At 39.4% G+C, this 27,644-nt stretch overlaps 1 protein-coding gene across 2 annotated transcripts in view; it reads left to right on the top strand.

The window, feature by feature from the left end:
- LOC148854467 (U5 small nuclear ribonucleoprotein helicase) overlaps positions 1-27,644 on the top strand; it is a 169,072-nt gene that overhangs the window by 84,838 nt on the left and 56,590 nt on the right. For both annotated transcript variants that reach the window (XM_088986817.1, XM_088986816.1), the window contains exons 22-34: positions 9,759-9,971; positions 10,219-10,374; positions 10,489-10,713; positions 10,829-10,930; positions 11,028-11,108; positions 11,219-11,299; positions 18,600-18,803; positions 18,889-19,005; positions 19,127-19,249; positions 19,819-19,908; positions 19,990-20,115; positions 20,254-20,316; positions 21,418-21,506. In XM_088986817.1, coding sequence (XP_088842943.1) covers positions 9,759-9,971; positions 10,219-10,374; positions 10,489-10,713; positions 10,829-10,930; positions 11,028-11,108; positions 11,219-11,299; positions 18,600-18,803; positions 18,889-19,005; positions 19,127-19,249; positions 19,819-19,908; positions 19,990-20,115; positions 20,254-20,316; positions 21,418-21,506 — 1,670 coding nt within the window. The remainder of the gene's footprint in view (positions 1-9,758; positions 9,972-10,218; positions 10,375-10,488; positions 10,714-10,828; positions 10,931-11,027; positions 11,109-11,218; positions 11,300-18,599; positions 18,804-18,888; positions 19,006-19,126; positions 19,250-19,818; positions 19,909-19,989; positions 20,116-20,253; positions 20,317-21,417; positions 21,507-27,644) is intronic.

The raw sequence follows: 27,644 nt of genomic DNA, 5'->3' as shown, positions 1-27,644 counted from the left end.
GAAGAAGAAGAGAAGAAGAAGAAAGAAAATAAGGGTTTGTCAAAATCTGATGGACTCCCCATACAGTCGACCCCCTTAATCTTTCTTAGATTCTAATGACCTTTACAAAGACAAAATTACCCTTAAGTGTGGGGCAGAGTGTCTCTAGTAAAATTGCCACATAAGCAAACTACTTAACAAACACAAGATGACTAAACTATCACTATTCGGCTCACTTTAACACTCCCCCTCAAGATGGAGAATATATGTCATATAATCCCAGCTTGTTACATAGATAGTTCACTTTCCTTGAGCTTAGAGCTTTTGTAAACAAATCTGCCCACTGATCATTTGAGCCCACATGTTCTGTATTTATCTCTCCAGCAAGAACCTTCTCCCTCACAAAGTGGCAATCAACCTCTATGTGCTTTGTTCTCTCATGAAAGATAGAGTTGGAAGAGATATGGAGTGCAACTTGATTGTAACAGTACAATCTCATAGGTTTATCCATGTGAAACCCAATTTCTTGTAAGAAATTCCTCAACCACACTAATTCACAAGTAGTGCGTGCCATGGCCCTTCAGCATTGCTTCTGGCCACAACCGTCTGCTTTTTACTCTTCCATGTCACAAGATTTCCACCAAGAAATGTGCAATAGCCTGTAGTAGATCTTCTGTCATTCACTGAGCCTGCCCAGTTTGCATCTGTATACCCAACTACTTCAAGATTTCCACTTGGTTTATACAATAGCCCACGGCCTGGAGCTCCTTTTAGATACCTTACAATTCTAAGAACTGCATCCCAGTGAGGTATACGAGGGTTCTGCATGAATTGGCTCACCACACTGATTGCAAAGGAGATGTCGGGTCTCGTGATAGTTAGATAGTTTAGCTTTCCCACTATTCGTCTATACCTTCCAGGATCTTCAAATACTTCTCCTGTATCACTGCTCAACTTAACATTTGGTTCCATAGGGGTCTCAGCCGGTTTTGCACCTAACAGTCCTGTTTCTTCCAGTAGATCAAGAACATATTTCCTTTGGCACAAATTTAAACCTTGTTTTGACAGGGCAATTTCTATTCCCAAGAAATACTTTAATGTTCCAAGGTCTTTTGTTTGAAAATAATTTTGCAAAAATACATTTAGTTTGCCAATCCCCAATTTATCACTGCCAGTAATGATAATATCATCCACGTAGACCACTAATAAGATCTTCCTAGCTTCTGAGCCATAGCTGAACACTGAGTGATCAACCTGGCATTGCTTCATTCCAAAACTCTTCACCACTTTGCTGAACTTCCCGAACCAAGCACGTGGTGATTGCCTTAACCCATAAATTGCCTTCTTCAGTCTGCACACCTACCATCCTCCCCCTGAGCAACAAACCCAGGTGGTTGCTTCATATATACCTCCTCCACCAGATCACCATGGAGGAAGGCATTTTTTATGTCAAGCTGAAACATAGGCCAATCATACATAACTTCCAGGGAAATTAGTACACGAACAGAACCGATCTTAGCCACTGGAGAGAATGTCTCCATGTAGTTCACTCCATACAACTGTGAGTAACCTTTAGCAACAAGTCTGGCCTTCAGACGCTCCACACTACCATCTGGCAAGTATTTCACAGTATACTCCCATTTACAACCCACAACATACTTACCAAGTGGGAGAGTAGTAAGTTCCCACGTTTGAGTATGTTGAAGAGCAGAAAGTTCCTCCTCCATTGCCCGTTGCCATCCAGGTGAACTAAGAGCTTCTTGAACATTGTTAGGTATGGAAATAGAGGACAAAAGTGAAACTAATCGGCGTTGTGAGGTAGAAAGACGAGATAATGAAACAAAATTGGAAATGGGATGGAGGGTAGAATTGCGTTTACCTTTCCGTAAGGCAATGGGTAGGTCAAGGTCTGAAGGTTCAGCAGTTGGAGCCATGAGAGGATCCGCAGATGAGGTAGAAGCATGAGGAGGGGCCGGTGTCGTTCGACGTGTATACACTTGTCGGATCGGTGGTCGTTCGTTGGTGGTCTACACTGAATGAGGTGATGAGTCTACTCCAACAACAACATTTGGAACTGGATCACTGACAGGAAGAGGAAGAGGAAGTAAGGGTGGAGACGAAGGTGCTTCAGGACTTGAGAAGAAGGGTACAAACTCAAAAAAGGAGACATTAGGGTAGACATAGCACTTTCGAGTAATGGGATTATAACACTTGTACCCTTTTTGAGTCTGAGAGTAGCCAAGGAAGACACACTTAATTGAGTGTGCATATCTAGCTTGTCTATTCCAGGACTCAGATTGTGGACAAAGCACACACAACCAAAGACACGAGGAGTTAATGGAAATTGAGATAAAGTGGGAAACAAGATAGAGAAGGGGGACCGGCCATGAAGAATGAAAGAGGGCATCTGATTAATGAGGAAACATGCAGTGAGTACAGCATCACTCCAAAACCGTTTAGGAACATTCATGTGGTGAAGAATAGACCGAGCAGTTTCAAGAAGATGACGGTTCTTCCGTTCAGCTACCCCATTTTGTTGAGGGGTGAATGCACATCAGGTCTGATGAATAATGCCATGCTGTTCTAAATACTGTTGAAATGAAGTAAGAAAGTATTCATGACCATTATCTGAACGGAGAACTTTGATTGGAACACCAAATTGTGTGCGTATTTCAGCATGGAATTTTTGAAAAATGGAAAATAATTCACTTCTTTCTTTCATTAAGTAAATCCATGTCATTCTTGAACAATCATCAATAAAGGAGACAAAATACTTGTACCCATTATAAGACTCTATTTTGATTGGACCACCCCAAACATCTAAATGACCCAAAGAAAAAGGACTCAGCATACGACTATCAACTCTTGGACTGAAGAACACACGACGATGTTTCCCAAACTGACATGACTCACATTGCAAAACTGACAAATGACTCAATGACGGAACCAATATCTTGAGAGCCTTTGAGAGATGGATGTCCCAGTCGACAATGCCATTGTAGAGGAGTAAGTGAAGTCTGAAGAGCAATTGAAGATCCACCACAGATCGGAGATGAGGACCCATTGGCAAATGTAAGGGTTTGTGATGTGAAGGTTTCAGAAAGAGAAGAGAGCACACTTGGAGTCCCGGTCATATCATCTGAGGCTCCAGAGTCAATAATTCAGGGAGAGGATTTAGATGACATGAAAGCAATACCTGAGTGGGCAAGTGTGGCACTGGTATGCTGTGAAGTAGTTTGAAGGAACTGTTCACACTCATCACGCGGTACACTCACCATCTCCCTCCTAGAAGTAGATGTAGATGTGGGAGGAGTCCGGTCTGCCTGTTTACTGTCACTGATGTCAACCGCCCCTGCTACAGCATGATTTGCCCATTTAGAGGGAGGGCCATGTAGGTCATAATAGAAATTCACTGTGTTCTCTTCCCTGCCACAATGAGTACATTTCCTTGTAGAGTTATTCTTCCCTCTGCCACGGCCTCCCCCTGAGTCACAACCAGCCCGACTAATCATGGAACTGCCACGGCCTCCTCGGGGGGCATGTCCTCCCCCTCTTGTACTGTGTCCACCTCTTCTAGCTGTCACAAGTGCTGATCTATCAGACTGTGTGGGATTCTCTGTCTGTCCCAAGGAAATTCTGCGAAGCCATGAGAATACTTCCTCAAGTGTAGGAAGGGTGGAGCTCTCTAATATTTGGCCTCTAACTGGTTCATACTCTGATTTCAGCCCCACCAAGAATCTTGTAACATCTAGTTGTTCCCTTTATTGTTGTTGAACTTTAATATCTGGAGTGAGGGGATGATAGACATTGAGTTCATTCCTTATATTCTTCATGTAGGCATAGTACTCTTCTAGTGTTTTGTTTCCTTGTTACAAATCAAAGTACTCCTGATAAAGTTGATATACTCTTGTTGTATTATCTTGTCCATAATACAACTTCTTAGCATGTTCCCATATATCCTTAGCCTTATCAAGAAACATGAAGTTGGCACTAATTTTGGGTTCCATACTGTTTCATAGCCAAGTAATGATTTGAGCATCTTCTTGTTCCCAATCATCAAACCTTGGGGAGTCAGTCGGTGGTTTCACATCTTTTATATGCTTCACTTTCCTCTTTGTCTTGAGGAAAACTTCCATTGATTTCCAGTTCTCCCCATTTAGTTTAATTGAGGTCATCTGTACACCTAGGTAGTCTGGGGAAATCACCACACTAGGTTTCTGATCATTAAACCCATCTCCTCTTGCTGCCATTGTACTCTTTCACAGTTGCCTCTTACCTGAACTCTTAGCAACAAGCTGACTGCTGTAATTCAAAATTTGATGTTCCAGCACCTATAGCAACTCCTAAACACAACAGTGGGTACGCATGCCTTGTTCTTATTCACACTACTGCTGATTTCTCAACACCACGAACCACATAAGCATCAATTTAACACTCACTAATCACATGTAAGCCCTCTTACAACCACTCAATAAGGATTGTACAACACAAGCAGCACAACATAGTCAAACCTGTTACACCCAGTTCAGATTAGTTTAACATTTTTAAGAGGGCACTACACAACCACAAAACTCAGCTATGTCACAGCATTACATCTTACACCACTCGGCCCCTTACAGCAGCCCTAACACCAGTCAACAACTTACATTATCCCCTACACCATTCGGCTACTGTACACACAGCTCGTTCTAGGGCAACAATGAACCTAGTTCTCTGGGTTCTGATCAGTACTAACAGCTTCTTGAAGGGTTTCTACCCAGAAATACCAGCAACACAAGAAGAAGAGATAACTGACCTTCCTTTGAGAGTCTCAACCAACCATTCACTGCTGAAGTCACTTTTCTTGATGAAGAAGATTATGCGCAGCAGAGAGAGACGAGCTGTTATGTTTTAGACTTAGGGCGAACCAGTTCTCTCCATTGACTGATCAGAAATGAAGGATGAAGAGTCACGAACACTGCTGAGGCGCTTTACCAACTGAAGTAGGTCAGGAACATGGCTCTGATACCATGTTTCGAATGCTGCTACAGTAACCCGAACCAGGAAGAGAAGGAAGAAGAAGAGAAGAAGAAAGAAAATAAGGGCCTGTCAAAATCTAATGGTCTCCCCATACAGTTGACCCCCTTAATCTTTATTAGATTCTAATGACCTTTACAAAGACAAAACTACCCTTACTTAAGTATGGGGCAGAGTGTCTCTAGTAAAACTGCCACATAAGCAAACTACTTAACAAACATAAGATGACTAAACTACCCCTATTCGGCTCACTTTAACAGACCCCTACTCCCCAACTCTTCTTTAGTAAAGGCCTTGAAGACAAGAGTACCCCAATATTAACTCATAATTAATAGTGATCAAGAATCTATCAAGTTTGGAACACAATGGGGTAGTCTGGAGATTAGACCAAGTGAAATTGTTTTGCACTGGAGGCAACTTTTTTAGCTTAAAATTTTTTATAAAATCATTGAACTTCCTCATACTTGTAGTGGTTCTCTGCCTCGGGTTGTTTGTCTCTCCAGTAAATCTGATTACATTAAAATATCCACCTATGCCCCCCCCCCCCAAGGCCTCTCATATCTCTCATTTCCTCCCACATCTCCTCTCTCTCTCTCTCTTTATATATATATATATATATATATACTCCAAGCCACTTTGTGGAATTAGCAGAATCTCCTACAATGATTAGAATCTGTATGTCCAAATCTCTAGCAATGCGGATACCATTTCCAATCTGCCCTCTATAAGCCCAACAAATATTACTAGTCCTATCTTTGAAAGCTCCTCCAATTCTTGCTAAACTTGGCTTTCTTAAAGCATTTCCATCAAAGTTTAAAGTCATCACCCTCCCCTCTTGTCCCAAGACCTCAGGGAGTAGAAAGTAGAGAACAAGAAGTTTGTTATGTTTATATACAGATTGCTAATAGAAACACCTTTAAACAGCTTAGAACTGGTGACACACAAATTACAGTTTTGAGTGATGTGAGAGATATTCCCGAGTTCTGGTCTTGTTGTCAAAGATCTGATGGTTCCTTCTTCCCAAACACTCCACATCACTGCATGAACAATTATTTTCCAATAAACCTTGAGGTTGAGGAAATGACACCTAATTTTTCTGGTTTCCTGGCATCGGAGAAGTAGATGATCAGCAGATTCACCATCATGAAGGCACAAAGTGCTGTTATGAGGGGAGATACATAATCTGCCAGTATTCTTCTTTTGGAGGAGATTGCAAGTGTTTGTTCTCTTCAGACAAGCTTCCCAAAGAAAAAAAGACACTCTGGGAGGGTTGTGATTAACTACTCACTTGTGATCGAAGTCTTGAAAACAGAATTGGAAGAGAACTTGCTGGCAGGGTGGAGTTTCTGAATGCCAAGTTTGGGGGAACAGGGGAAATGTAGACTTCCCTAAGATCCTAAGATAAGTGGTGGCCAAGGTAGAGTCACCCCACTAAAGGTCAATCCAAAGCAGTGTTTTCAAGGCTTCCCTAAGGCGTGGGAGCAGTTATTTAAAAGGCGCGCCTAGGCACACAGGCGAGGTGCATTTTTGGGGTATGTGCCTCGCCCAGGTCCTAGACGCACCCCTTTCAAAAGGCATACGCTTGGTGTGCCTAGGCGTGCACCTAGCGCCTCAGCTCAGGCATGTGCCTCTTTAAAATTTTGCGCTTTTTGCCTTTTTTTGATTCTAACGGTTGGACTAGGGGCTTCACCCTTGGACCCTGACCACGCCCCTAGAGGCAAGCCCAAACAAGTCTATGTTAGGGTTTGAACTTCTTATTTTTCACATGAAAAATAATTATTTTATAACTTTAATTGCCTTTTAAGAAGATATTTTATTGGAATGAATGAGTGAACAACATTAGCAAATAGGGGATGGTACAAAGGCGACTTGTTTTACATCAAGGGGCGTGGTACAAAGGTGACTCAGAATCAAGAATGCAATTTTTACATCACATTAGCTACTTGAAGCAATGCAATTAAGGAAAACAAAGATTGTGGGTTTTACATGCTTGAAAATGTTTTATATTGTTTGCTTTTATTTTTAAATTTTCATTTGAATACGCTTTACATGCTTTGTTTATGTATTTTAATTTTAGATAATTGATTTTTAAAACATTTATTTTAAAATTTATGTTATATTTTTATTAACATTATGTTTAATATTTTTTGAATTTTTGGCATTTTTAAAATTTTTTTGAATTTTCTGACTTTATTTTTTATTTTTTAGCTTTCTTTTTGTAGTTTTGCACCTTGCTTAAAAAGATGCAAATTGGCCCTTGTGCCTTTTTTTGTGCCTTGCGCTTTTAAAACAAGAGCCCCCCCCCCCCCCCCCCCCATGCATCTTCGTTTTTCTTAATAATAAAAGATTTTTATTAAAAATAAAGAAAAAAATGAAATCCTCCTTCTTCTCCCTCCTCCTTCCTCCTCATCCCCCTCCTCTTAAGTAGGCTTATGCCTCATGTTCTTAACTATGCGTCACGCCTCGCGTCACGCCTCTGCGTTTTAAAACATTGATTCAAAGTTTTACCCTATTTTCATTTCCCACTTTGTATCTAATGAAAGGAATAAAACTATAATATGTGGAGACAATACCTTTCCAAGGATTGTTTGGCTGCACTCAGTTCAATTGGAGATTGCCATCCCAACCATTTGCATTCAACCCATACTTGCTAGTGAATGTTACTTTCTTTTACATTCCCAATGCCCAACCCTCCAGCCTCCTTAGGTTTACACAATTGATCCCAACTCACAAAATGGTTTCTTTTTCCACCTCCACCATCCCATAAGAAGTCCCTTTGAAGCTCCTCAATCTTGTTTTTAATTTTTATTGTAATTTGAAACACTAAGAGATGATAAAAATGAGGGTTAGCAAGGGAGGCCTTTGTTGGATAAAAAGATGGAATTGGAGTTATAGTAATTTGAAGAGAAAATTCAGATGGCCGATTTGAGAAATGGAAGTTAAAATTAGTTGGTTAAAAAGATCAGATAATTCTTTTGCTTATGGGCTAGCTAAACAAGGGGTGGACAGGGATGTCATATTCTGGGAAAGATGTAATTTAACTTTCTTCTTTTTCTGTTCTCTCTTTCTCTCTTGTTTCCTCTCTTGGGGCTCTTGATGGCTGGAAGATAATAAAGTTTGTCTTCCTATCTGTAACTTATTGTGATAGTTAATGAATTGTGTTATTGATCAAAAAAAAAAAAAGTGAGCTTGCCCCACTTCGAGTTCTTTGGCTACATAGCTAATTTCTACATGAAGAGTTGGCTCCTAGAAACCTTGACATCTAGGATTCCCACTTGGAGGCATCCCCGAAAAAGATACAGGAAGACTCTCCTCTTTACATCCCAACATGAATTTGAACCTCACCAATAGATTTCTATCATTCAAATTTATTTTCACAAGTGCTGCTTTTGGAGAAGTTTACATGGAGTTGTGTCACCAATTCAAAGCATTGAACTACTTGTTCAAATTAGCAATATTCTCCAAGGAAGCCTCCATAAACAAAATGATATCATTAGCTATTTGAAGCAATGCGATTGGGAAAGAAATTAAGAGATTTAAAGTTTGGCATGCTTGAATTGTCGACTTGTTAAATGTGTTTTATATGTTTATTCATTTTAATTTGTGCTAATAGGCTTTTTTAAATCATCTAGTTTAAAATTAAAGTTTGCATTTTTAATTAATACTGTTTTTAATATTTTTTGATTTATTTTGTATTTTTTTGCATTTTTTTTTAATTTTTTACCTTGCTTCAAAAATGTGCGTGCCTCACCTTGCGCCTTGTGCCTTGGGTGCGAAAAGCACTTTGCGGTTTTTTGGTACCTTGTGTTTTTAAAACACTAGGGAAAGGAAAGACTAGACAGATGAATCCTTATGATTATACTCCAATTCCAAATTTATATGACTACCATACCCTTGCTGCTCAAAAATACTAAAAAATGCATGAAAAAGGAAAAAAAAATCATAAGCCTGTTTATTGAATGTCTGACCTGTCCTAATCTAGAGGTGCTCAAACTCAATTTTGACAGTTGCAGCCTTGGAAACCCAGGACCCTCAGGGGTGGGAGGAGTTGTTAGAGACCATGAGGGCAGTATCATACTAAGCTTTTCAGGTCTGGTGGGACAAGGAAATTCTTCTAGAGCTGAAATTTTGGGTTTGGGGTTTAAAGTTGTTAGTTATGCAGGAGTTAAGAAATGTAGAAGTTGAGGATGACTGTCAAATGGTTTTAAGCTGGATGACAAGGCAAGACTAAATTCCTTGGAAGTTCGGACATTTAGTCAGAATGGCTCAAGCTTAGGTGCTGATTTGAATGCCTCATTCAAATGGGTGCCTAGGAATGCTAACATGTTGGCTGATTCTCTGGCTAAGGCTGGGGTTGGGAAATCTTGTTTAGATTGGGGATGCCACAACCGGCTGCTAATGTGTAATTTTTCGTGTGTAGCATTATAATTTTTCAGTTGTGGATGGCCTCTTGGGAGGCCCAGCATTGTAAGCTTTTTTGGCTGTATTTTTCATGTGCAGCCTGGTGTTCAATGAATATTTTGTTGCTTATAAAAAAAAAAGAAGTTTGACCTCTCTAAATAGTCATATAACCTTATCCCCTACCCTAACATATTAACTCAATCTTAAACAGAAATTCATGATTTAAAATACACTTCTCAGTGGATGACCATATCCAATCATGTTCATGTTTGTTGTGTAATTTGGTTCTTCTTACTACGTTGGTAGCATTTCCTTTGACTTTCTGAGTTCTGGTTGGGGGATTTTCCTTCCTTTTTTGGCAGGTTATTGGAGATCCTTCTTTGGTTTCCAAACAGAGATCTCTTATAATAGATGCAGCACGTGCCCTTGATAAATCAAAAATGATGCGGTTTGATGAAAAAAGTGGTAATTTTTATTGTACCGAACTTGGTCGCATTGCTAGTCACTTTTATATTCAGTATTCCAGTGTTGAGACGTACAATGAAATGCTGAGGCGCCACATGAATGACAGTGAGGTATTTGATAATGTTTTTTTTTTTCTTTTTTGCATTTTGTTCTTTCTGTCAAGTTCAGTTTCTAATTAGGTTGGAAATATTTGAAGTGGTACCTGTTCGGATGCCAAGGCTTATTTTATGCATCTAGCTGAGGAGATTTTGGTTTTCCATTTATTTGCTACATATATTGTTTAATGTTCTGTTTCCTTCATTGTTTTAACTTTTCCTCCTCTTTTTTTCTATATATTCTTTTTTTTTTCTGGTGCAGCTGATTAATATGGTGGCTCATTCTTCTGAATTTGAAAATATTGTTGTAAGAGAAGAGGAACAAGCTGAGCTAGAAACCTTGGTTCGCAAATGCTGTCCTCTAGAAGTTAAGGGTGGTCCTTCTAATAAACATGGGAAAATTTCAATCCTCATTCAGGTCTTCACGTTATATCTCACTGATGTTTTAGTTTTTCTTACTCCCCCCTTTGGTGAGTAAAAGAAAGGATTATATTTGAGAGATAATTTGTTGTTTTTTTTTGGTAATTTGCAGGTGTACATATCACGTGGATCAATAGATAGCTTTTCTTTAATTTCTGATGCAGCATATATAAGTGCAAGCTTGGCACGTATTATGCGGGCTTTGTTTGAAATTTGTCTTCGCAGAGGGTGGTGTGATTTGTCTTCTTTCTTGTTGGAATATTGCAAAGCTGTGGATCGCCAAATTTGGCCACATCAACATCCTCTCAGACAGTTTGACAAGGACATTTCAGCTGATGTCTGTCTAACACCCCTATTCATAATTTTATGTCATCTTGATTTTCATAGTTGGTTTTGTTTACTGATCCCATCTTTGTAGTGAATTCTATTTATTAATTGTTTATTTTTTCCAGATACTAAGGAAGCTTGAAGAACGGGGAGCTGATTTAGACCGGCTCCAGGAGATGGAGGAAAAGGACATTGGAGCACTTATTCGGTATGCACCTGGGGGAAAGGTAACACTCTATACCATGGAGCTCTCAGAGTTTTCTGTACTTATTATGCTTTGCTTAGGGCATAACTCTCACTTGCTTTTAACTATTGTCTTGCAAGTTGGTTAAACAATACTTAGGGTACTTCCCGTACATTCACTTATCTGCGAATGTAAGTCCAATCACTAGAACTGTTCTAAAGGTAAGTCTATTTATGAAGATAATTATTTGATAGCACAGTGTGTTGTTTTGTTAATGATTTGATGCGCGGCATGAAATTCTTGTATGCTGATACCTAATTAATTCTTTCAGGTTGATTTGCTCATAACACCTGACTTCATTTGGAAGGATCGGTTTCATGGTGCTGCCGAGCGTTGGTTGATTCTTGTTGAGGTTGTAGCTAACCTGGATCCATAATGTAATTCAATAATTTGTTGTAAATGTATCAAACTTATTCACCATTTAACTGAGATTGAGTTGATTTAATACAGTTATACTGAATCTGTCTTCTATGCTTTGTTAATTGTTCATGTAGCATTGAATCAGCATGCAATTTTGTATATATATATATATATATATGCATTTATGCAGGTTGGTTTGTGTGACTCTGCATTTATGACAGTGTCAAATGCAGGTTATTATGTCTGGATGACAGTTTCATAGAACCCAAAGTTGAGACATGTGTGTACATCTTTTCCCACACACTATGGGATTTGATTCTAAAATATTTACTTAATGTATGTGTTCAACATTAGAAAGATTATGCTGCTGCACAACTGTACATAAAAAATTTATACATTTCATACAAATTTTGTTTAAATAAAAATATTATAATTGTTAGAGTGCTTCAGTCAGGGGTATTTTGGTCATTCTGGTTTATCTTCTTGAAAGAGAAAGGTCTATTGTATCTGAGTTAAAGATATGTGTCCCATCTTCTATGAGGGACAAAATAGTCTTTCTTGTAACTCTAAGTTTTTTGAATAAATTCAAGTGGGTTGGCTTGGAGAGGTGTGATTTTACATTCTCTCTTCTAGTTTGGCCGAATACTCTTCTTCTCTCCTTCTTCTTCTCTCTCTTTTCTTTCTTTGTTCTGCTCTACTTTGACCTAGAATCTACTAGGGTTTACTCACATGGTATCAGAGCGATAAGGTCTTGTGTTCTCTCTTCTTGCTGCTGTCCTCTTCCTGGGTTCGCCGCCAGCTTCACCGTAGTTTTCATCCTTCAGCTGACCTGATTGGAGATTCAATAAAGGGCTGAAAAAGGAGTTGCCGTTTTGAGGGCCTAGAGGTGAGAATGCCTCTGGCTGGTGCTGTGGTGGTCGTTGAAGTGGTACACTAGACCCTCTATTCAGTGTACGAAGAGGGCTGAACGTAGACAGGTATGAACACTGCTGTCGTGTGCTCAAATAATGGACTGTGAATGCTACTTTGTGCTTCAAAAGTTAGTTGTTGTGGAGCTTGGTGAGACTGATACGCATATCAGTCATGTTCTTTTTTTTCTTGCTCATATGTGTGCTGAAAGAAGAGTCGTAGACTGCTGAAGTCCATGACAGCAGTGGCATGGTGGTGGTTGTGTCGTGGTGGCTGACATATCTATGATTCTAAATGCTTAAAAGTGAACTCATAGACCTTGCATGTAATCAGTTCTGCAGTATGAAGAACAAGTGTTCGATGAAATGACTGAGTGATTTCAGCCTTGACGTGCTGATGGTAAATGGTCCTGCAGTGTGCAGTCAAGGTGTTTGATGTGTTGACCGAATGATTTCAGCCTTCGTGTGTAGTGTGTAATGTGCAGTTGAAGAAGTTGGAGTTGGTGATATCATAAGTGAGATAAGTCTTGTGAAGTGTGTGAGGTTGTGGTGTATATTTGAAGGTGAAATAATTAAGATGGCTTCATTTGCAGATGGGAATGACAACAAAACAGGCATCATGCCTTCTCCAGATTATCTAAGTGTTCAAATGACATCCATCAAGTTGAATGGTGAGAATTATGTACCATGGGCAAAATCCGTGGAGGTGTTCTTGAAGGCCAAGAGGAAAGTGAAACATGTGAGAGAGGAGAAACCTCCCTCTGATTCCCCTGGGTTCAGTGACTGGGAACAAGAAGATGCACAGATAATGACGTGGCTTTGGAACAGCATGGAACCAAAGATTAGCGTGAACTTCATGTTCCTAGATATAGCCAAAGAAATCTGGGATCATGCTAAGTTGTACTCTGGACAAGACAACACAACTAGGGTATATCAGTTGTACCAAGAGTACTTCAATTTGAAGCAAGGGAGTCAAAGCTTATAATAGTACTATGCAAGTTTGAGGAACATCCGCAATGAGCTCAATGTGTATCACCCTCTAACATCAGATGTCCAGATCCAACAACAGCAACGTGAACAACTTGATGTGACTAGGTTTCTTGTGGGCTTGAAGGCTGAGTATGAGCCTGTCAGAGCACAGATAATGGGGGGATCCATTCTCCCCTCACTTGAAGAAGTTTTTGCCTATCTTAAGAGGACATCCATTGAGCTGGTAGAACATTCTTCCTTCTCTGATAGATCTGGTTTGGTAGTGACTAAAGGGAGTGGTCGTGGAAGTAGAAGTGGTGGTGGCAGCAGTGGACCTCCAAACAACCGTGGTGGACACATGTTTAACTGGGCTAGTGGCCGGACTAGAGGCCAAGAGTTAGGGGGAGGCCGAGGAAAAGGAAGGAGTAATGCTCAGAGAAAGTGTACACATTGTGGCTTAGAGGGGCACACAGTTAATTTCTGCTATGATTTGCATGGTCCACCTAACACTTGGGCTCACCATGCTACGTCTAAGAGTAGTAGCACAATTACTGAAAGCCAACAAACTGACCCAACCCCCTCCACATCTGCTTGTGCTTCTGGGTAGGAAATGGTGAGTGTACCACGTGCAGTATATGAGCAGTTCCTTCAAACATCTCAGTAGAACACCGCTACACTTGCCCATTCAGGTATGGCTTGCTTAGCTTCCAAAGCCTCACCCTGGATCATTGACCCCGGAGCCTCGGACCATATGTCTGGGACTCTTGATGTATTATCTTCCTTTTCTCGCTCCTCCACATCTCAAACAGTTACACTTTCTAATGGTTCTACATCTCCTATTTGTGGGGTTGGTGATGTTGATCTCTCCTCATTGTCTTTAGCATCTATTTTATATGTCTCTAAGTTCCCTTTTAACCTTATGTCTGTTAGCAGATTAACCAAGTCCCTTAATTGTTCTGTAACCTTCTATCCTTCTTCTTGTGTGTTCCAGGATCTCAAGACAAGGAGGAAGATTGGTGGAGGGCATGAAGCAGGTGGTTTGTATTACCTTGATGGTGGTGGCCCCCAGTGGCTTTTCAGTCGTCTCTTACTCCTCTCCAATGGCACTGCAGACTTGGTCATCCCTCTCTCAAGGCTTTGAAGCTGCTGGTTTCTTCCTTAAGTTATCTTTCATCATTAGATTGTGAGTCATGTCAGTTGGGAAAACATCATCGAGTCTCATTTAGTCCAAGAATTGATAGTTGTGTCTCAAGTCCTTTTGCTTTAGTTCATTCTGATGTATGGGGTCCAGTTAAAGTGGTGTCATACAATGGGTATAAGTATTCTGTAATCTTTGTTGATGACTTTTCAAGAATGACATGGATCTATTTTATGAAAGACCGTAGTGAATTGTTCTCTATTTTTCAAAAATTTCATGCTGAAATACACACTCAATTTGGTGTTCATATGAAAATACTTCACTCCGATAATGCAAAAGAATACAACTCCTCACCATTTCAGCAATACCTAGAACATCATGGGATAATTCATCAAACTTCTTGTGCCTATACCCCGCAACAAAACGGTGTAGCTGAATGGAAAAATAAACATCTTCTTGAAACTACTCGGTCCTTGATGATCAATATGAATGTCCCAAAGCATTTTTGGAGTGATGTTGTTCTTACATCCTGTTTTCTGATAAATCGGATGCCCATGTCAATCCTTGGAAGTCAATCCCCTTTCTCCGTGTTGTTTCCCACTTTGTCTCCATTTCCTCTCACCCCAAGAGTCTTTGGCTGTGTTTGTTTTGTTCAACACTTGGGGCCTGGAGTAGACAAGCTAGATGCTCGAGCTACAAAGTGTATCTTTCTTGGCTACTCGATGACTCAGAAAGGGTATGTGTTATAACCCAAAATCTCATAAATCGTTTGTGTGCTCTGATATCACCTTCTTTGAATCAGTTCCATTTTTCTCAGATGTCGGGGTCTCTTCTTCTCCCTCTGTGGTTCCTCTTTCTGTACCGGTTGTGGACACTCTTCCCATAGCTCCCATTCCTATTGCAGAGGCACATCATATGCCTGTTACTACTGAGAGGCCGCCAATTACTCAAGTGTATACCCGCAGAAGTACTTTGGCCACTCCTCCACTTCAGCACCTGTCGACAGATCCTGCTACTGCTCCTTCTCCCTCTGATCTTGATCTCCCTATTGCTCTGCGGAAAGGTAAACGTACTTGTACTTCTCATCCCATTTCAAACTATGTTTTCATTGCTCACCTTTCTGCTTCTCATTGCAAGTTTATATCATTACTCCCATCTGTTCCCATTCCCAAGGCTGTACAGGAAGCCCTTACCTCCCCAGGGTGGCGGCAAGCCATGGAAGAACTCTCTGCTCTACAACATAATCACACATGGGAACTCACCACTCTTCCTCTTGGTAAGCTCACTGTTGGGTGTAAATGGGCCTATACAGTGAAGTATCTTCCTGATGGCAGTGTGGAATGATTGAAGGCAAGGTTAGTGGCCAAGGGCTATTCTCAGTTATATGGTGTGGACTATATGGAGACATTCTCTCCTATAGCTAAAATTGGTTCAGTTCGGGTGTTGATTTCATTAGCTGCTATGTATGATTGGCCTCTCGTACAACTTGACATCAAAAATGCCTTCCTACATGGTGATCTTGTTGAGGAGGTGTATATGGAGCAAGCACCATGGTTTGTTGCTCAGGAGGAGGCTGGTAAGGTGTGTAGGCTCAAAAAGGCAATCTATGGATTGAAACAATCTCCACGTGCATGGTTTGGCAGGTTCAATGGAGTAGTGAAGGCCTTTGGGATGAAACAATGTCAGGTTGATCATTCTGTGTTCAGCTATAACTCAAAGGATGGGAAAATCTTGCTAGTTGTGTATGTGGATGATATTGTCATAACTGGAAGTGATAGCAATGGAATTGACAGGCTGAAGAAATTCTTACAGGACCACTTCAGTACGAAAGATCTGGGGAAGCTGAAGTATTTCCTAGGAATAGAGGTTGCGAGGTCAAAACAGGGGACCAACCTATGTCAGAGAAAATATGTTCTTGATCTACTTGAAAAAACAAGGTTGCTAGGTGCTAAACAAGCAGAGATTCCTATGGAACTCAATGCCAAGTTGAGTGTGGATGCAGGTGAAGAGTTTGATGATCCTGGAAGATACAGAAGGTTGGTGGGAAAGTTGAACTACCTGACCGTTACCCAACCAGATATATCATTTGCTGTGAGTGTGGTGAGTCAATTTATGCAACATCCCTGGGTTCCTCACTAGGAAGCTGTTCTGAGAATTGTTAGGTACCTAAAGGGTGCTCCAGGTCATGGTTTGTTATACCAAAATGGAGGAACTCTTGAGATAGTAGGGTACACAGATGCTGACTGGGCTGGCTCTATATTAGACAGGGTATTGTACCTTCCTGGGTGGCAATCTTGTAACTTGGAAGAGCAAGAAGCAAACAGTGGTGGAAAGAAGTAGTGTAGAAGCAGAGTACAGGGCTATAGCCCATACCACATGTGAACTAGTATGGCTGAAGAACTTACTACAGGAGATGGGATTCTCAATTGACAAACCCATGAAACTATACTGTGATAACCAAGCTGTTGTTCACATCTCATCCAATCCCGTCTTCCATGAAAGAACTAAACATATTGAGGTGGATTGTTACTTTGTGAGAGAGAAAGTGATAAGTGGGGTAATAACTACATCTCATGTGAGCTCAGGAAATCAGTGGGCAGGTCTCTTAACAAAGGGATTGTCTCGGGGAAGAATAGATTACATTTGTAACAAGCTGGGACTATATGATATATACTCTCCAGCTTGAGGGGGAGTGTTAGAATGCTCTAGTCAGGGGTATTTTGGTCATTCTGGTTTATCTTCTTGAAAGAGAAAGGTCTATTGTATCTGAGTTAAAGTTATGTGTCCCATCTTCTATGAGGGGCAAAATAGTCTTTCTTGTAACTAAGTTTTTTGAATAAATTCAAGTGGGTCGGCTAGGAGAGGGGTGATTTTACATTCTCTCTTCTAGACTGGCCGAATACTCTTCTTCTTTCTCTTTTCTTTCTTCTTTCTTCTTCTCTACTTTGACCTAGAATCTACTAGGGTTTACTCACAAGAGTATGCCTAATATTTTTTGTAGTACAAGAAAAGGATTTTTTTTTTTATTTTAAAAAGGAAAGGAGTTCATTAAAGAACCAAAATACACTTTCTTGATGGTACATTTACTTCAATTAGATTTTGTTGCTTGGGCTGCAGGAGTTTATTTCATTATTGAGCTTCTTTATGTTTATTTGTTATTTGAGCTGGCTATTTAGTGAGCCTCTTAGGCCCTTATTTTCATTCTTTTATATTGCTGCCTCCTACAAAAGGTAGATCTGTAATTTATCTTTTTATGTTAGTTATATAAAAATGTTATTAAAAGAAAAAGAAATTACGAGAAATGTGACAAGGGATAATCACCTAAGAGAAGAAATAACAAATAACCCCCTCCAAACAAAACCACACACCCAACCCTCAGAATCACAATAAAGCCATCGGAATCTGTTCATTCAATCAATTGAAAGCTTTGTTTGGCCATCTACCTAGGTTTAGCCATAGAAAGGGGAAGGACAATGTATAGGTGCACTAGTGCAATGGTGATCTGGACCTTATGAGAAGAAAGAAAGCAAGAATCTTTCAAGAGAGAGAGCAGGCAACAAATCAAAGAATGTGTAATGACCAGGGTCATACAAAGGTTAAGAGCATTGGATTTATTTTGCCAATTTTCCTTCAATGATATTTGAAGAAATTTGCATACATTGGCTTCCAACTGAGTGCACATGGATAAGGGTAAACATGGTGTGGACACCTCTTTCTGACGGATTTTAAAGTTAAATTTTGATTGAACAAAACAAGGTAATCCAGGCCCTTTTTGAATTTGAGTGGTTATAAGAGATAAGGTATTGTAATGGCACTATACTTGGGACCATTGGGTGTTGGGGGCTCCATTAGGGTTGAGCTTTAGGCTGTTCTACCAGGGGCTTAGATTGCCGAAGATTTGAACTTGGAAAATTTGGTGATTGAAGGTGATTCAAAGGTGGTAGTGGGCTGGCTGAGAGAACCAAAATCAATTATCTGGCATTATAGGGATGAATTAAAGTAATTCATGTGGTTAACAGGTAACATGAACCTGCTTATACAATGGGTGGTGTGAGAGGCTATTGCATTGACTGACTCATAAGCTAAGCAAGGGGTAAATGAGGATCGGTTGTACTGTCTCATATGTATTTTATTGATGTTTTGTTTATTGCTGTTTTGATTCCCATCTTATTCATTCTCTGCTAATATTTCCTTTTCACGGCAATGTTCTTCTGAAATATGACTATTGATTTTCTTTCTATTTTTGTTTTTTTGTTTTTTTTTTAATTCTGGAGCAGGATTCTGAAAATGACCATATCTATCACTCAGAGCTATTCACACTGACAAAGCGGATGGCAAGAGGAGAACCTCAAAAGCTTTCTTTTACTGTTCCTATATTTGAACCACATCCTCCTCAATACTACATTCGTGCTGTTTCTGATTCTTGGTTGCATGCAGAAGCTTTTTACACTATATCTTTCAAAAATCTTGCCTTGCCAGAGGTGAGAGTAATGAGATAATTTCAGTTGTAGTTTAGTCTATCTGCTTCAGTTTCTCTAATGGAAAATGTTGTTGATGCTTTTTCAGGCTTATACATCCCATACAGAACTGTTGGATTTGAAGCCTCTTCCTGTGACTTCACTTGTTAATAAGGCTTATGAAAATTTGTACAAGTTTTCGCACTTCAATCCAATTCAGACACAGGTACATATCATAGCTCTCTCTCTCTTAATAATTTTGCAGCATTATGGCAATCTTTTATATTTTTTTCTCTCCCCAGTATTAGTTACCACAACACATTCTGTTTCTTATTGGAACTTGGCAGACATTCCATGTTCTGTATCACACAGACAACAGTGTCCTCTTAGGAGCTCCTACGGGAAGTGGAAAAACTATTTCAGCTGAACTTGCAATGTTTCGTCTCTTTAATACTCAACCTGATTTGAAGGTATAAACTTTGTTTTATCATATGCAGTCTGAGAACATTCTTTTTCATTTGTTGGATGTTGAAACCTCCTTTCTAGGTACCCTTTGGTAACTGGTAGTAATCTTGTTCATGCTTTTCTTTTTTTTTTTTTTTTTCAGTTTTCTTTGGGGGGTGGGGGTGGTTGATGTTTTATCAACTACTATATATGTGGTCTTTTATGGAGGTTATTTTTGGTGCTGATGACAGTGTTAACGGTCTGATCTGGAGTAAGTTTGGACTCTGAAAACATTTTGTTAGTGTTGCAAAATCATGCATAAAAACTTTGTTTTCTAATAGCAAGATTGCTATTCAGGGAGTCAACAATCCAGCTACTTTGAAGCAAACTTATTTATTTCACCCTGCTTCCTGGTGCAAGTCCAAAACTCATAGATGACCATAGTTTCCTGACATAAAATTAAATTTTAAATCCTGATGTGTCTTCAAGCATGCCTGTGTGCTATTTTCATATTGAGGTCTCAGGTGCACATTTAACACTGAGGGTCACATATTAACCTACATGAGTTCCTTATTGAGTGATTTTCTTCATTTAGGTTATCTACATTGCACCTTTGAAGGCCCTTGTTCGAGAAAGAATGAATGATTGGAAGAAGCGTCTTGTTACTCAACTTGGGAAAAAGATGGTATTCTTTATTCTTAATCTGTCGTCATGAAGAAACAATTTATACTTAGAGATGACTTCGCTAATATGATGTTGCCATCAGGTTGAAATGACTGGGGATTTTACTCCTGATTTAATGGCACTATTGTCAGCGGATATCATAATTTCTACTCCTGAGAAATGGGATGGTATCAGTCGTAGTTGGCAGAGTCGAAGTTATGTGACAAAGGTCTGTTCTTTCTTGTCTGTTGATTGTTTTGATCTTTGTTTCCTCTTAATCCATCCTTTCTTGTCTTTCTTTCAATTTCTCTAATTTCGTGATCTTTCCATATGGTCATGTTTAATTTCACTTTAAATTGTTCTGCAGGTTGGGCTCATTGTTTTGGATGAAATTCATTTACTTGGAGCTGATCGTGGACCTATTCTTGAGGTATTCACTACTACATCATTCTTTCAAACCTTGCAATTACTTGTCTCAACTCTCAACAATAAAATCTCCATTTGAAAATTGCAATTTCTTGACTTATTTACTAGGGAGTTGCATGAATACCAGCTGTCAGCTTCCTACAAATTTGTTGCTGAATATAGGAACATGCTTTGAATTTCTGAAATTTTTCAACTTGGTTGTTTACCAATATGAGATAAATCATGCAGTTTGAGAATTCATGGATTGAAGTCTGTTTTTCTTATCTTATTATGCAAGTGGACTATTTGCAGATGAGTTGAATATTTATTGGTTATTTATGGCTAACTCTAGATCAGATGTATTAATGCATGTTTAAACTTCTCTAAGTTGCTGGGATTTGAGAATGTGGAGTTCATAAAATGGTAAATTATATCCTATACATTTTTCTTTTTATTGTTTCATGGTCAAGTTCTTCTCCCCCTGATATTGCAAAAAGGGATGGTAAAAAATTATTTCAAAAAAGGGATAAATACCAAGAATCACGATTCTTTAAATGGTTAGTGAGGACAAACAATGTGCAAAAGTACAAATCAGAAAGAACAAGGATGATACTTGACTTGATCCTAAATTCATCCACCTTCAGCACATAAGAATATTTATATGGAGGACCACCACATTAGCTAAGCAACTAGGCACCCCCCTGTCACCTAGCCTCACCTTGGCGCCTTGAAAACTATGATAGCAAAGATGAAGCACAATATCCCCTGATCATTTGCAAAACAAACACCTACTATGCATTTGATAGCCCTTTCTTCATAGATGATCTTGTATGAGAATACTGTCTCCTGAAAATAATTGCATTGTTTGTGCATATAGGTTTATTAGAAAATTTTGACTATACATATATAATGATCCTTATACAAGGATATATTATGATACTAAATTAGTAAATTATAGTTTGATATATGGTTCACTACTTTGGCTGACCCCATATAGTTGGAATAAGGAGAAGATGATGATGATATATGGTTCACTACCTTATTATGGTATTATTTGTTTACTTTCTGGCACCCCACAGATGTAATTCTATTCAGAGTCTCAACTGCAGAAATTTCATTGTTCCAGGTTATTGTCTCTAGGATGAGATACATATCATCACAAACAGAGCGTCCTGTGCGGTTTGTAGGCCTCTCAACAGCACTTGCAAATGCACGGTATGTCGTTTGTTCTTGATTTATATATTTTTGCTTCAGTATCTCTTCCATCGCTGGTTCTTCGTGTAATTTCTGTATCCAACAATGTCTTCAACTATGTCCTTTCCTTATCTAGGTAACATAGCTTGCCACCTATTGACCTTTCGGGCCACTTATTTTGTGATACTTGTATCTGGTTCTTCTGATAACTAGTTTTTCCCCTCTTTTATATATCATAGGATTGAGCAAAATCTACAGCTTTAAAGTTTTTCAGATATTGTTTGCATTCGTTAACAGATATGTTATTCATATTTGATAGAAGCACATTTTTCCTTGTAAAATTTTGTAGTCTTATATAAAAAGCATTAAAACAGTACATCTGTCTCTCATGTTTCATGAACACATTGAAGATACGATTTTGTACATATAATTTTACTTAGGTCATACATATTTGGAACCACAAAATGACTTAAAGTTTTAACTACTATTTACTAAGCATGGGTGAAAGTTAGTTTTTGCTCAAACCATCTAAAACATAAACCTGGTTGATGCAAATAGATTTTTAAGCTGTTCACTGCTTGAAGTTCTGCATCTTATCTGGATTTTATAATTAAAAGTTGCAAGCTGATTTTAAATTTAGTTCCAGCTTGTATTGATGTGTTCTACAACCAAATCTGATTTTGTATTTTCTTCAGTGCTACCATAACACTCTAGCCATGCCAATATAGATAGTAGCAGCTGTTATTAATTCAGTTGCAGACTGGGTTATGATATCTTCAGAATTTAATCAAGTTACTAGGTAGGATCTAGTTATTTAAAAGGCATGCCTAGGCACATAGGTCAGGCGCATTTTAGGGTAGGCACCTCGCCCAGGTCCTAGGCACAACCCTTTCAAAAGGCGCTTGCCTGGTGTGCCTTGTGCCTCAGCCGAGGCGTGCGCCTTTTGAAAATTTGACGCTTTTTTGCTTTTTTTGTGTCAAGCGTCTGAGCAAGGGACTCCGCCCCCGGACCCCCATGCTACGCCCTTTGAGGCAAGCCCAAACAAGCAATTAAAAAGCGGTTAAAACTATAAAATCATTATTTCTTGTGTGAGAACTAAGAATTTAAGACCTAACATGGACTTCTTTGGGCTTGCCTTGAGGGGCGTTGCACAAAGGCGGCTCGTAGAATCAGGAATGTAATATGTTTTACATCACATTAGCTACTTGAAGTAATGCAATTGAGAAGAAAAGAGATTGTGGGTTTTATATGCTTCAAAATGTTTTATGTATTTGATTTTATTTTTAAATTCTCATTTGAATATGCTTTACATGTTATATTTATGTATTTTAATTTTAGATAATAGGCTTTTTAAAACATTTATTTTAAATTTTAAGTTTATATTTTTATTAATATTATGTTTAATAATTTTTTTTCTTTTTTCTTTTTTTTTTTTGAATTTTTGGCATTTTTTACATTGTTTTTGTGCCTTGCCTTGCGCCTTAGGCACAAATTAACCCCTGCGCTTTTAAAACATTGGGAGGATCTAGGGGATATTCTGGGATTTCAACTTTGTAACTTGGAAAATTTATTTTAAGTTTGTTTCCACAGTAGGGAGATTTATAGTCTATGTGTTGTCCCAAACCCCCACCTATGCTACACTAAACACCCCCCCCCCCCCCCCCCAATTGTGATGGATCCCCCCACCTATCACTGTTCCCAAGGGTACAAACTCAAAGATTTATGAGGTGGACTGAACAATAAAATCCCCTTTTTTTCTGTTTGTTCTGATTATGGATGATGCCTTTCACCTTCTAGACTGTATGTTATTTTCTTCTTTAATGAAAACTTGCACCATGTCAGTACTTGTCTTGATGCTTCTTGTAGCACATAATTTTCAAGGTGCCAAGGGGAGGCTAGGTGAATGAGGGCACCTTGTTGCCTAGTTGCCTAGGATATTTTTTTTTCTCTAATAAAAATCTTGAATCCTAGGTAATTTCCTTGGTTTCATAGCAACCAACAACTATCTTTCACTTGTAATTAAAACATAGAAAATCAACATACTTTTACAGGAATGATAAAGTGTCAATCATCCCAATCACCCCAAAGTGGTGACTTGTGCTCTTTTTCTATCCCCAAAGTGTTTGAAATGATGTTACAATTAAGACACATCACAGAAATTCAATGTATTCATGAGAAGGAAAAGATTAATGAAAAGAAAATTCAGAAAATATAGGGGGCTCAGCCCCTATTTATGTTCTAGCAAAAGGACAAAAAGCAAAAGAGTAGAAGAACGTGTTGGTTGGATAAAATTATAAGTTCTTCCTTGCTTATAGATTCAGGTTTTGAAGTATTCAAGGGTTCAAGTGGCATATACCAACATGTGTTTATTGAACCCACAGATCAAGAATAAGAATCAGTGGCTCTGTAAAGATAAATTTCTTTTTTATTATCCCTAGTTCATAGCTTTAAATTTTTTTTGCATTCTCTTCTATAAGCTGGAATTTTGTCCCCTCTGATTTTTCCCAGTGGTACAGAAAAGGCATTTTCCAATGAGAGAAAACATCAATTTCTGACCTCTATGAAATTAATGACACCAAAGAAATTTGGTCATTGGGATTCCACAATTCTCAGTGATTGAGGAACAGAGAAATGGCTGGTTGTTTGCATACAGTGTATGGTCATTGCCCTTACTTGGCTCAGCTGATCAAGAAATCTGGGTATAGGGCCTATCAAATATTTTTGGTTAATAATTTTTAAACAGATGAGACCATCAAGTAATGGATTCTTTCCTCATAATGAAACATGGGATCCTCCTCAACTATACAAAGTTATCTTTATGGTAGAGGCATGGGGTTTTTTTTATACCACTTATATGTTATAATCCAATTAGCCCAATAGAACAGAAAGAAATGTGACTTTTGGGGCGATTACTCATCCATACTAATTCACAGGTAGTGTGCGCCATGGCCCTTTACTCGGCTTCAACACTGCTTTTGGCCACAACCGCCTGCTTTTTACTCTTCCATGACACAAGATTTCCTCCAAGAAATATGCAATAGCTTGTAGTAGATCTTCTGTCATTCACTAAGCATGCCCAGTCTGCATTTGTATACCCAATTACTTCAAGTTTTTCTCTATACAATAGCCCACGGCCTGGAGCTCCTTTCAGAAACCTCACAATTCTAAGGACTGCTTCTATTCCCAAGAAATACTTTAATGTTCCAAGGTCTTTTGTTTGAAAATGATTTTGCAAAAATACATTTAGTTTGCCAATCCCCAATTTATCACTGCCAGTAATGATAATATCATCCACATAGACCACTAATAAGATCTTCCTAGCTTCTGAGTCATAGCTGAACACTGAGTGATCAACCTAGCATTGCTTCATTCCAAAACTCTTCACCACTTCGCTGAACTTCCTGAACCAAGCACGTGGTGATTGCCTTAACCCATAAATTGCCTTCTTCAGTCTACACACCTTACCATCCTCCCCCTGAGCAACAAACCCATGTGGTTGCTTCATATATACCTCCTCCACCAAATCACCATGGAGGAAGGCATTTTTTATGTCAAGCTGAAACATAGGCCAATCATACATAACTTCCAGGGAAATTAGTACACGAACAGAATCAATCTTAGCCACTGGAGAGAATGTCTCCATGTAGTTCACTCCATACAACTGTGAGTAACCTTTAGCAACAAGTCTGGCCTTGAGACGCTCCACACTACCATCTGGCAAGTATTTCACAGTATACTCCCATTTACAACCCACAACATACTTACCAAGTGGGAGAGTAGTAAGTTCCCACGTTTGAGTAAGTTGAAGAGCAGAAAGTTCCTCCTCCATTGCCCGTTGCCATCCAGGTGAACTAAGAGCTTCTTGAACATTGTTAGGTATGGAAATAGAGGACAAAAGTGAAACTAATCGGCGTTGTGAGGTAGAAAGACGAGATAATGAAACAAAATTGGAAATGGGATGGAGGGTAGAACTGCGTTTACCTTTCCGTAAGGCAATGGGTAGGTCAAGGTCTGAAGGTTCAGCAATTGGAGCCATGAGAGGATTCGTAGATGAGGTAGACGCATGAGGAGGGGCCGGTGTCGTTCGACGTGTATACACTTGTTGGATCGGTGGTCGTTCGTTGGTGGTCTGCACTGAATGAGGTGATGAGTCTACTCCAACAACAACATTTGGAACTGGATCACTGACAGGAAGAGGAAGAGGAAGTAAGGGTGGAGACGAAGGTGCTTCAGGACTTGAGAAGAAGGGTACAAACTCAAAAAAGGAGACATCAGGGTAGACATAGCACTTTCGAGTAATGGGATTATAACACTTGTACCCTTTTTGAGTTCGAGAGTAGCCAAGGAAGACACACTTAATTGAGTGTGCATCTAGCTTGTTTATTCCAGGACTCAGATTGTGGACAAAGCACACACAACCAAAGACACGAGGAGTTAATGGAAATGGAGATAAAGTGGGAAACAAGACAGAGAAGGGGGACCGGCCATGAAGAATGAAAGAGGGCATCTGATTAATGAGGAAACATGCAGTGAGTACAGCATCACTCCAAAAACGCTTAAGAACATTCATGTGGTGAAGAATAGACCGAGCTGTTTCAAGAAGCTGACGGTTCTTCCGTTCAGTTACCCCATTTTGTTGAGGGGTGTATGCACATGATGTCTGATGAATAATGCCATGTTGTTCTAAATACTGTTGAAATGAAGCAAGAAAGTATTCACGACCATTATTTGAAAGGAGAACTTTGATTGGAACACCAAATTGTGTGCGTATTTCAGCATGGAATTTTTGAAAAATGGAAAACAATTCACTTTTTTCTTTCATTAAGTAAATCCATGTCATTCTTGAACAATCATCAATAAAGGAGACAAAATACTTGTACCCATTATAAGATTCTATTTTGATTAGACCCCAAACATCTGAATGAACCAAAGAAAAAGGACTCAACATACGACTCTCAACTCTTGGACTGAAGGACACACGACGATGTTTCCCAAACTGACATGACTCACATTGCAAAACCAACAAATGACTCAATGACGGGACCAAAATCTTGAGAGCCTTGAGTGATGGATGTCCCAGTCGGCAATGCAATTGTAGAGGAGTAAGTGAAGTCTGAAGAGCAATTGAAGATTCACCACCGTCAAGATAATACAGTGCACCAGCTTCATGCCCCCCACCAATCTTCTTCCCCGTCTTGAGATCCTGAAAAACACAAGTGGAAGGAAAGAAGGTAACAGAACAGTTAAGAGCTTTGGTTATTTTACTAACAAACATATGATTGAATGGAAACTTAGGGACATATAAAACAGATGATAAGGGCACAGAAGCCATGTCAACATTACCAACACCACATATGGGAGATGAGGACCCATTGGCAAGTGTAACAGTTTGTGATGTGGAGGTTTCAGAAAGAGAAGAGAACACACCTGGAGTCCTGGTCATATGATCTGAGGGTCTAGAGTCAATAATCCAGGGAGGGGTTTTAGATGACATGCAAGCAATACCTGATTGGGAAAGTGTGGAGTGGTATGCTGTGAAGTAGAACTGTTCATACTCATCACGCAGTACGCTCACCATTTCCCTCCCAGAGGTAGATGTAGATGTGGGAGGAGTTCGGTCTACCAGTTTACTGTCACTGATATCAACCTCACCTGCTACAACATGATTAGCCCATTTAGAGGGAGGGCCATCTAGATCATAATAGAAATTCACTGTGTGTCCCTCTCTACCACAATGAGTACATTTCCTTGTAGAGTTATTCTTGCCTCTGCCACGGCCTCCCCCTGAGTCACGACCACCCCGACTAATCATGGAACTGCCACGGCCTCCTCGGGAGGCATGTCCTCCCCCCTTTGTACTGTGTCCACCTCCTTTAGCAGTCACAAGTGCTGATCTATCATACTGTGTTGGATTCTCTGTCTGTCCCAAAGAAATTCTGCGAAGCCGTGAGAATACTTCCTTAACTGTAGGAAGGGTGGAGCTCCCTAATATTTGGGCTATAACTGGTTCATAGTCTGATTTCAGCCCCACCAAGAATCTTGTAACATCTAGTTGTTCCCTTTGTTGTTGTTGAACTTTAATATCTGAAGTGAGGGGATGATAGACATTGAGTTCATTCCTTATATTCTTCATGCAGGCATAGTACTCTTCTAGCGTTT

Source organism: Nelumbo lutea, chromosome 4, assembly GCF_056320005.1.
Source record: "Nelumbo lutea isolate HS-2025 chromosome 4, American lotus-T2T, whole genome shotgun sequence".
Classification (NCBI taxonomy): Eukaryota; Viridiplantae; Streptophyta; class Magnoliopsida; order Proteales; family Nelumbonaceae; genus Nelumbo; species Nelumbo lutea.
The sequence above is the reverse complement of the archived record's forward strand: the minus strand, read 5'-3'. Positions and strand labels throughout refer to the sequence as shown.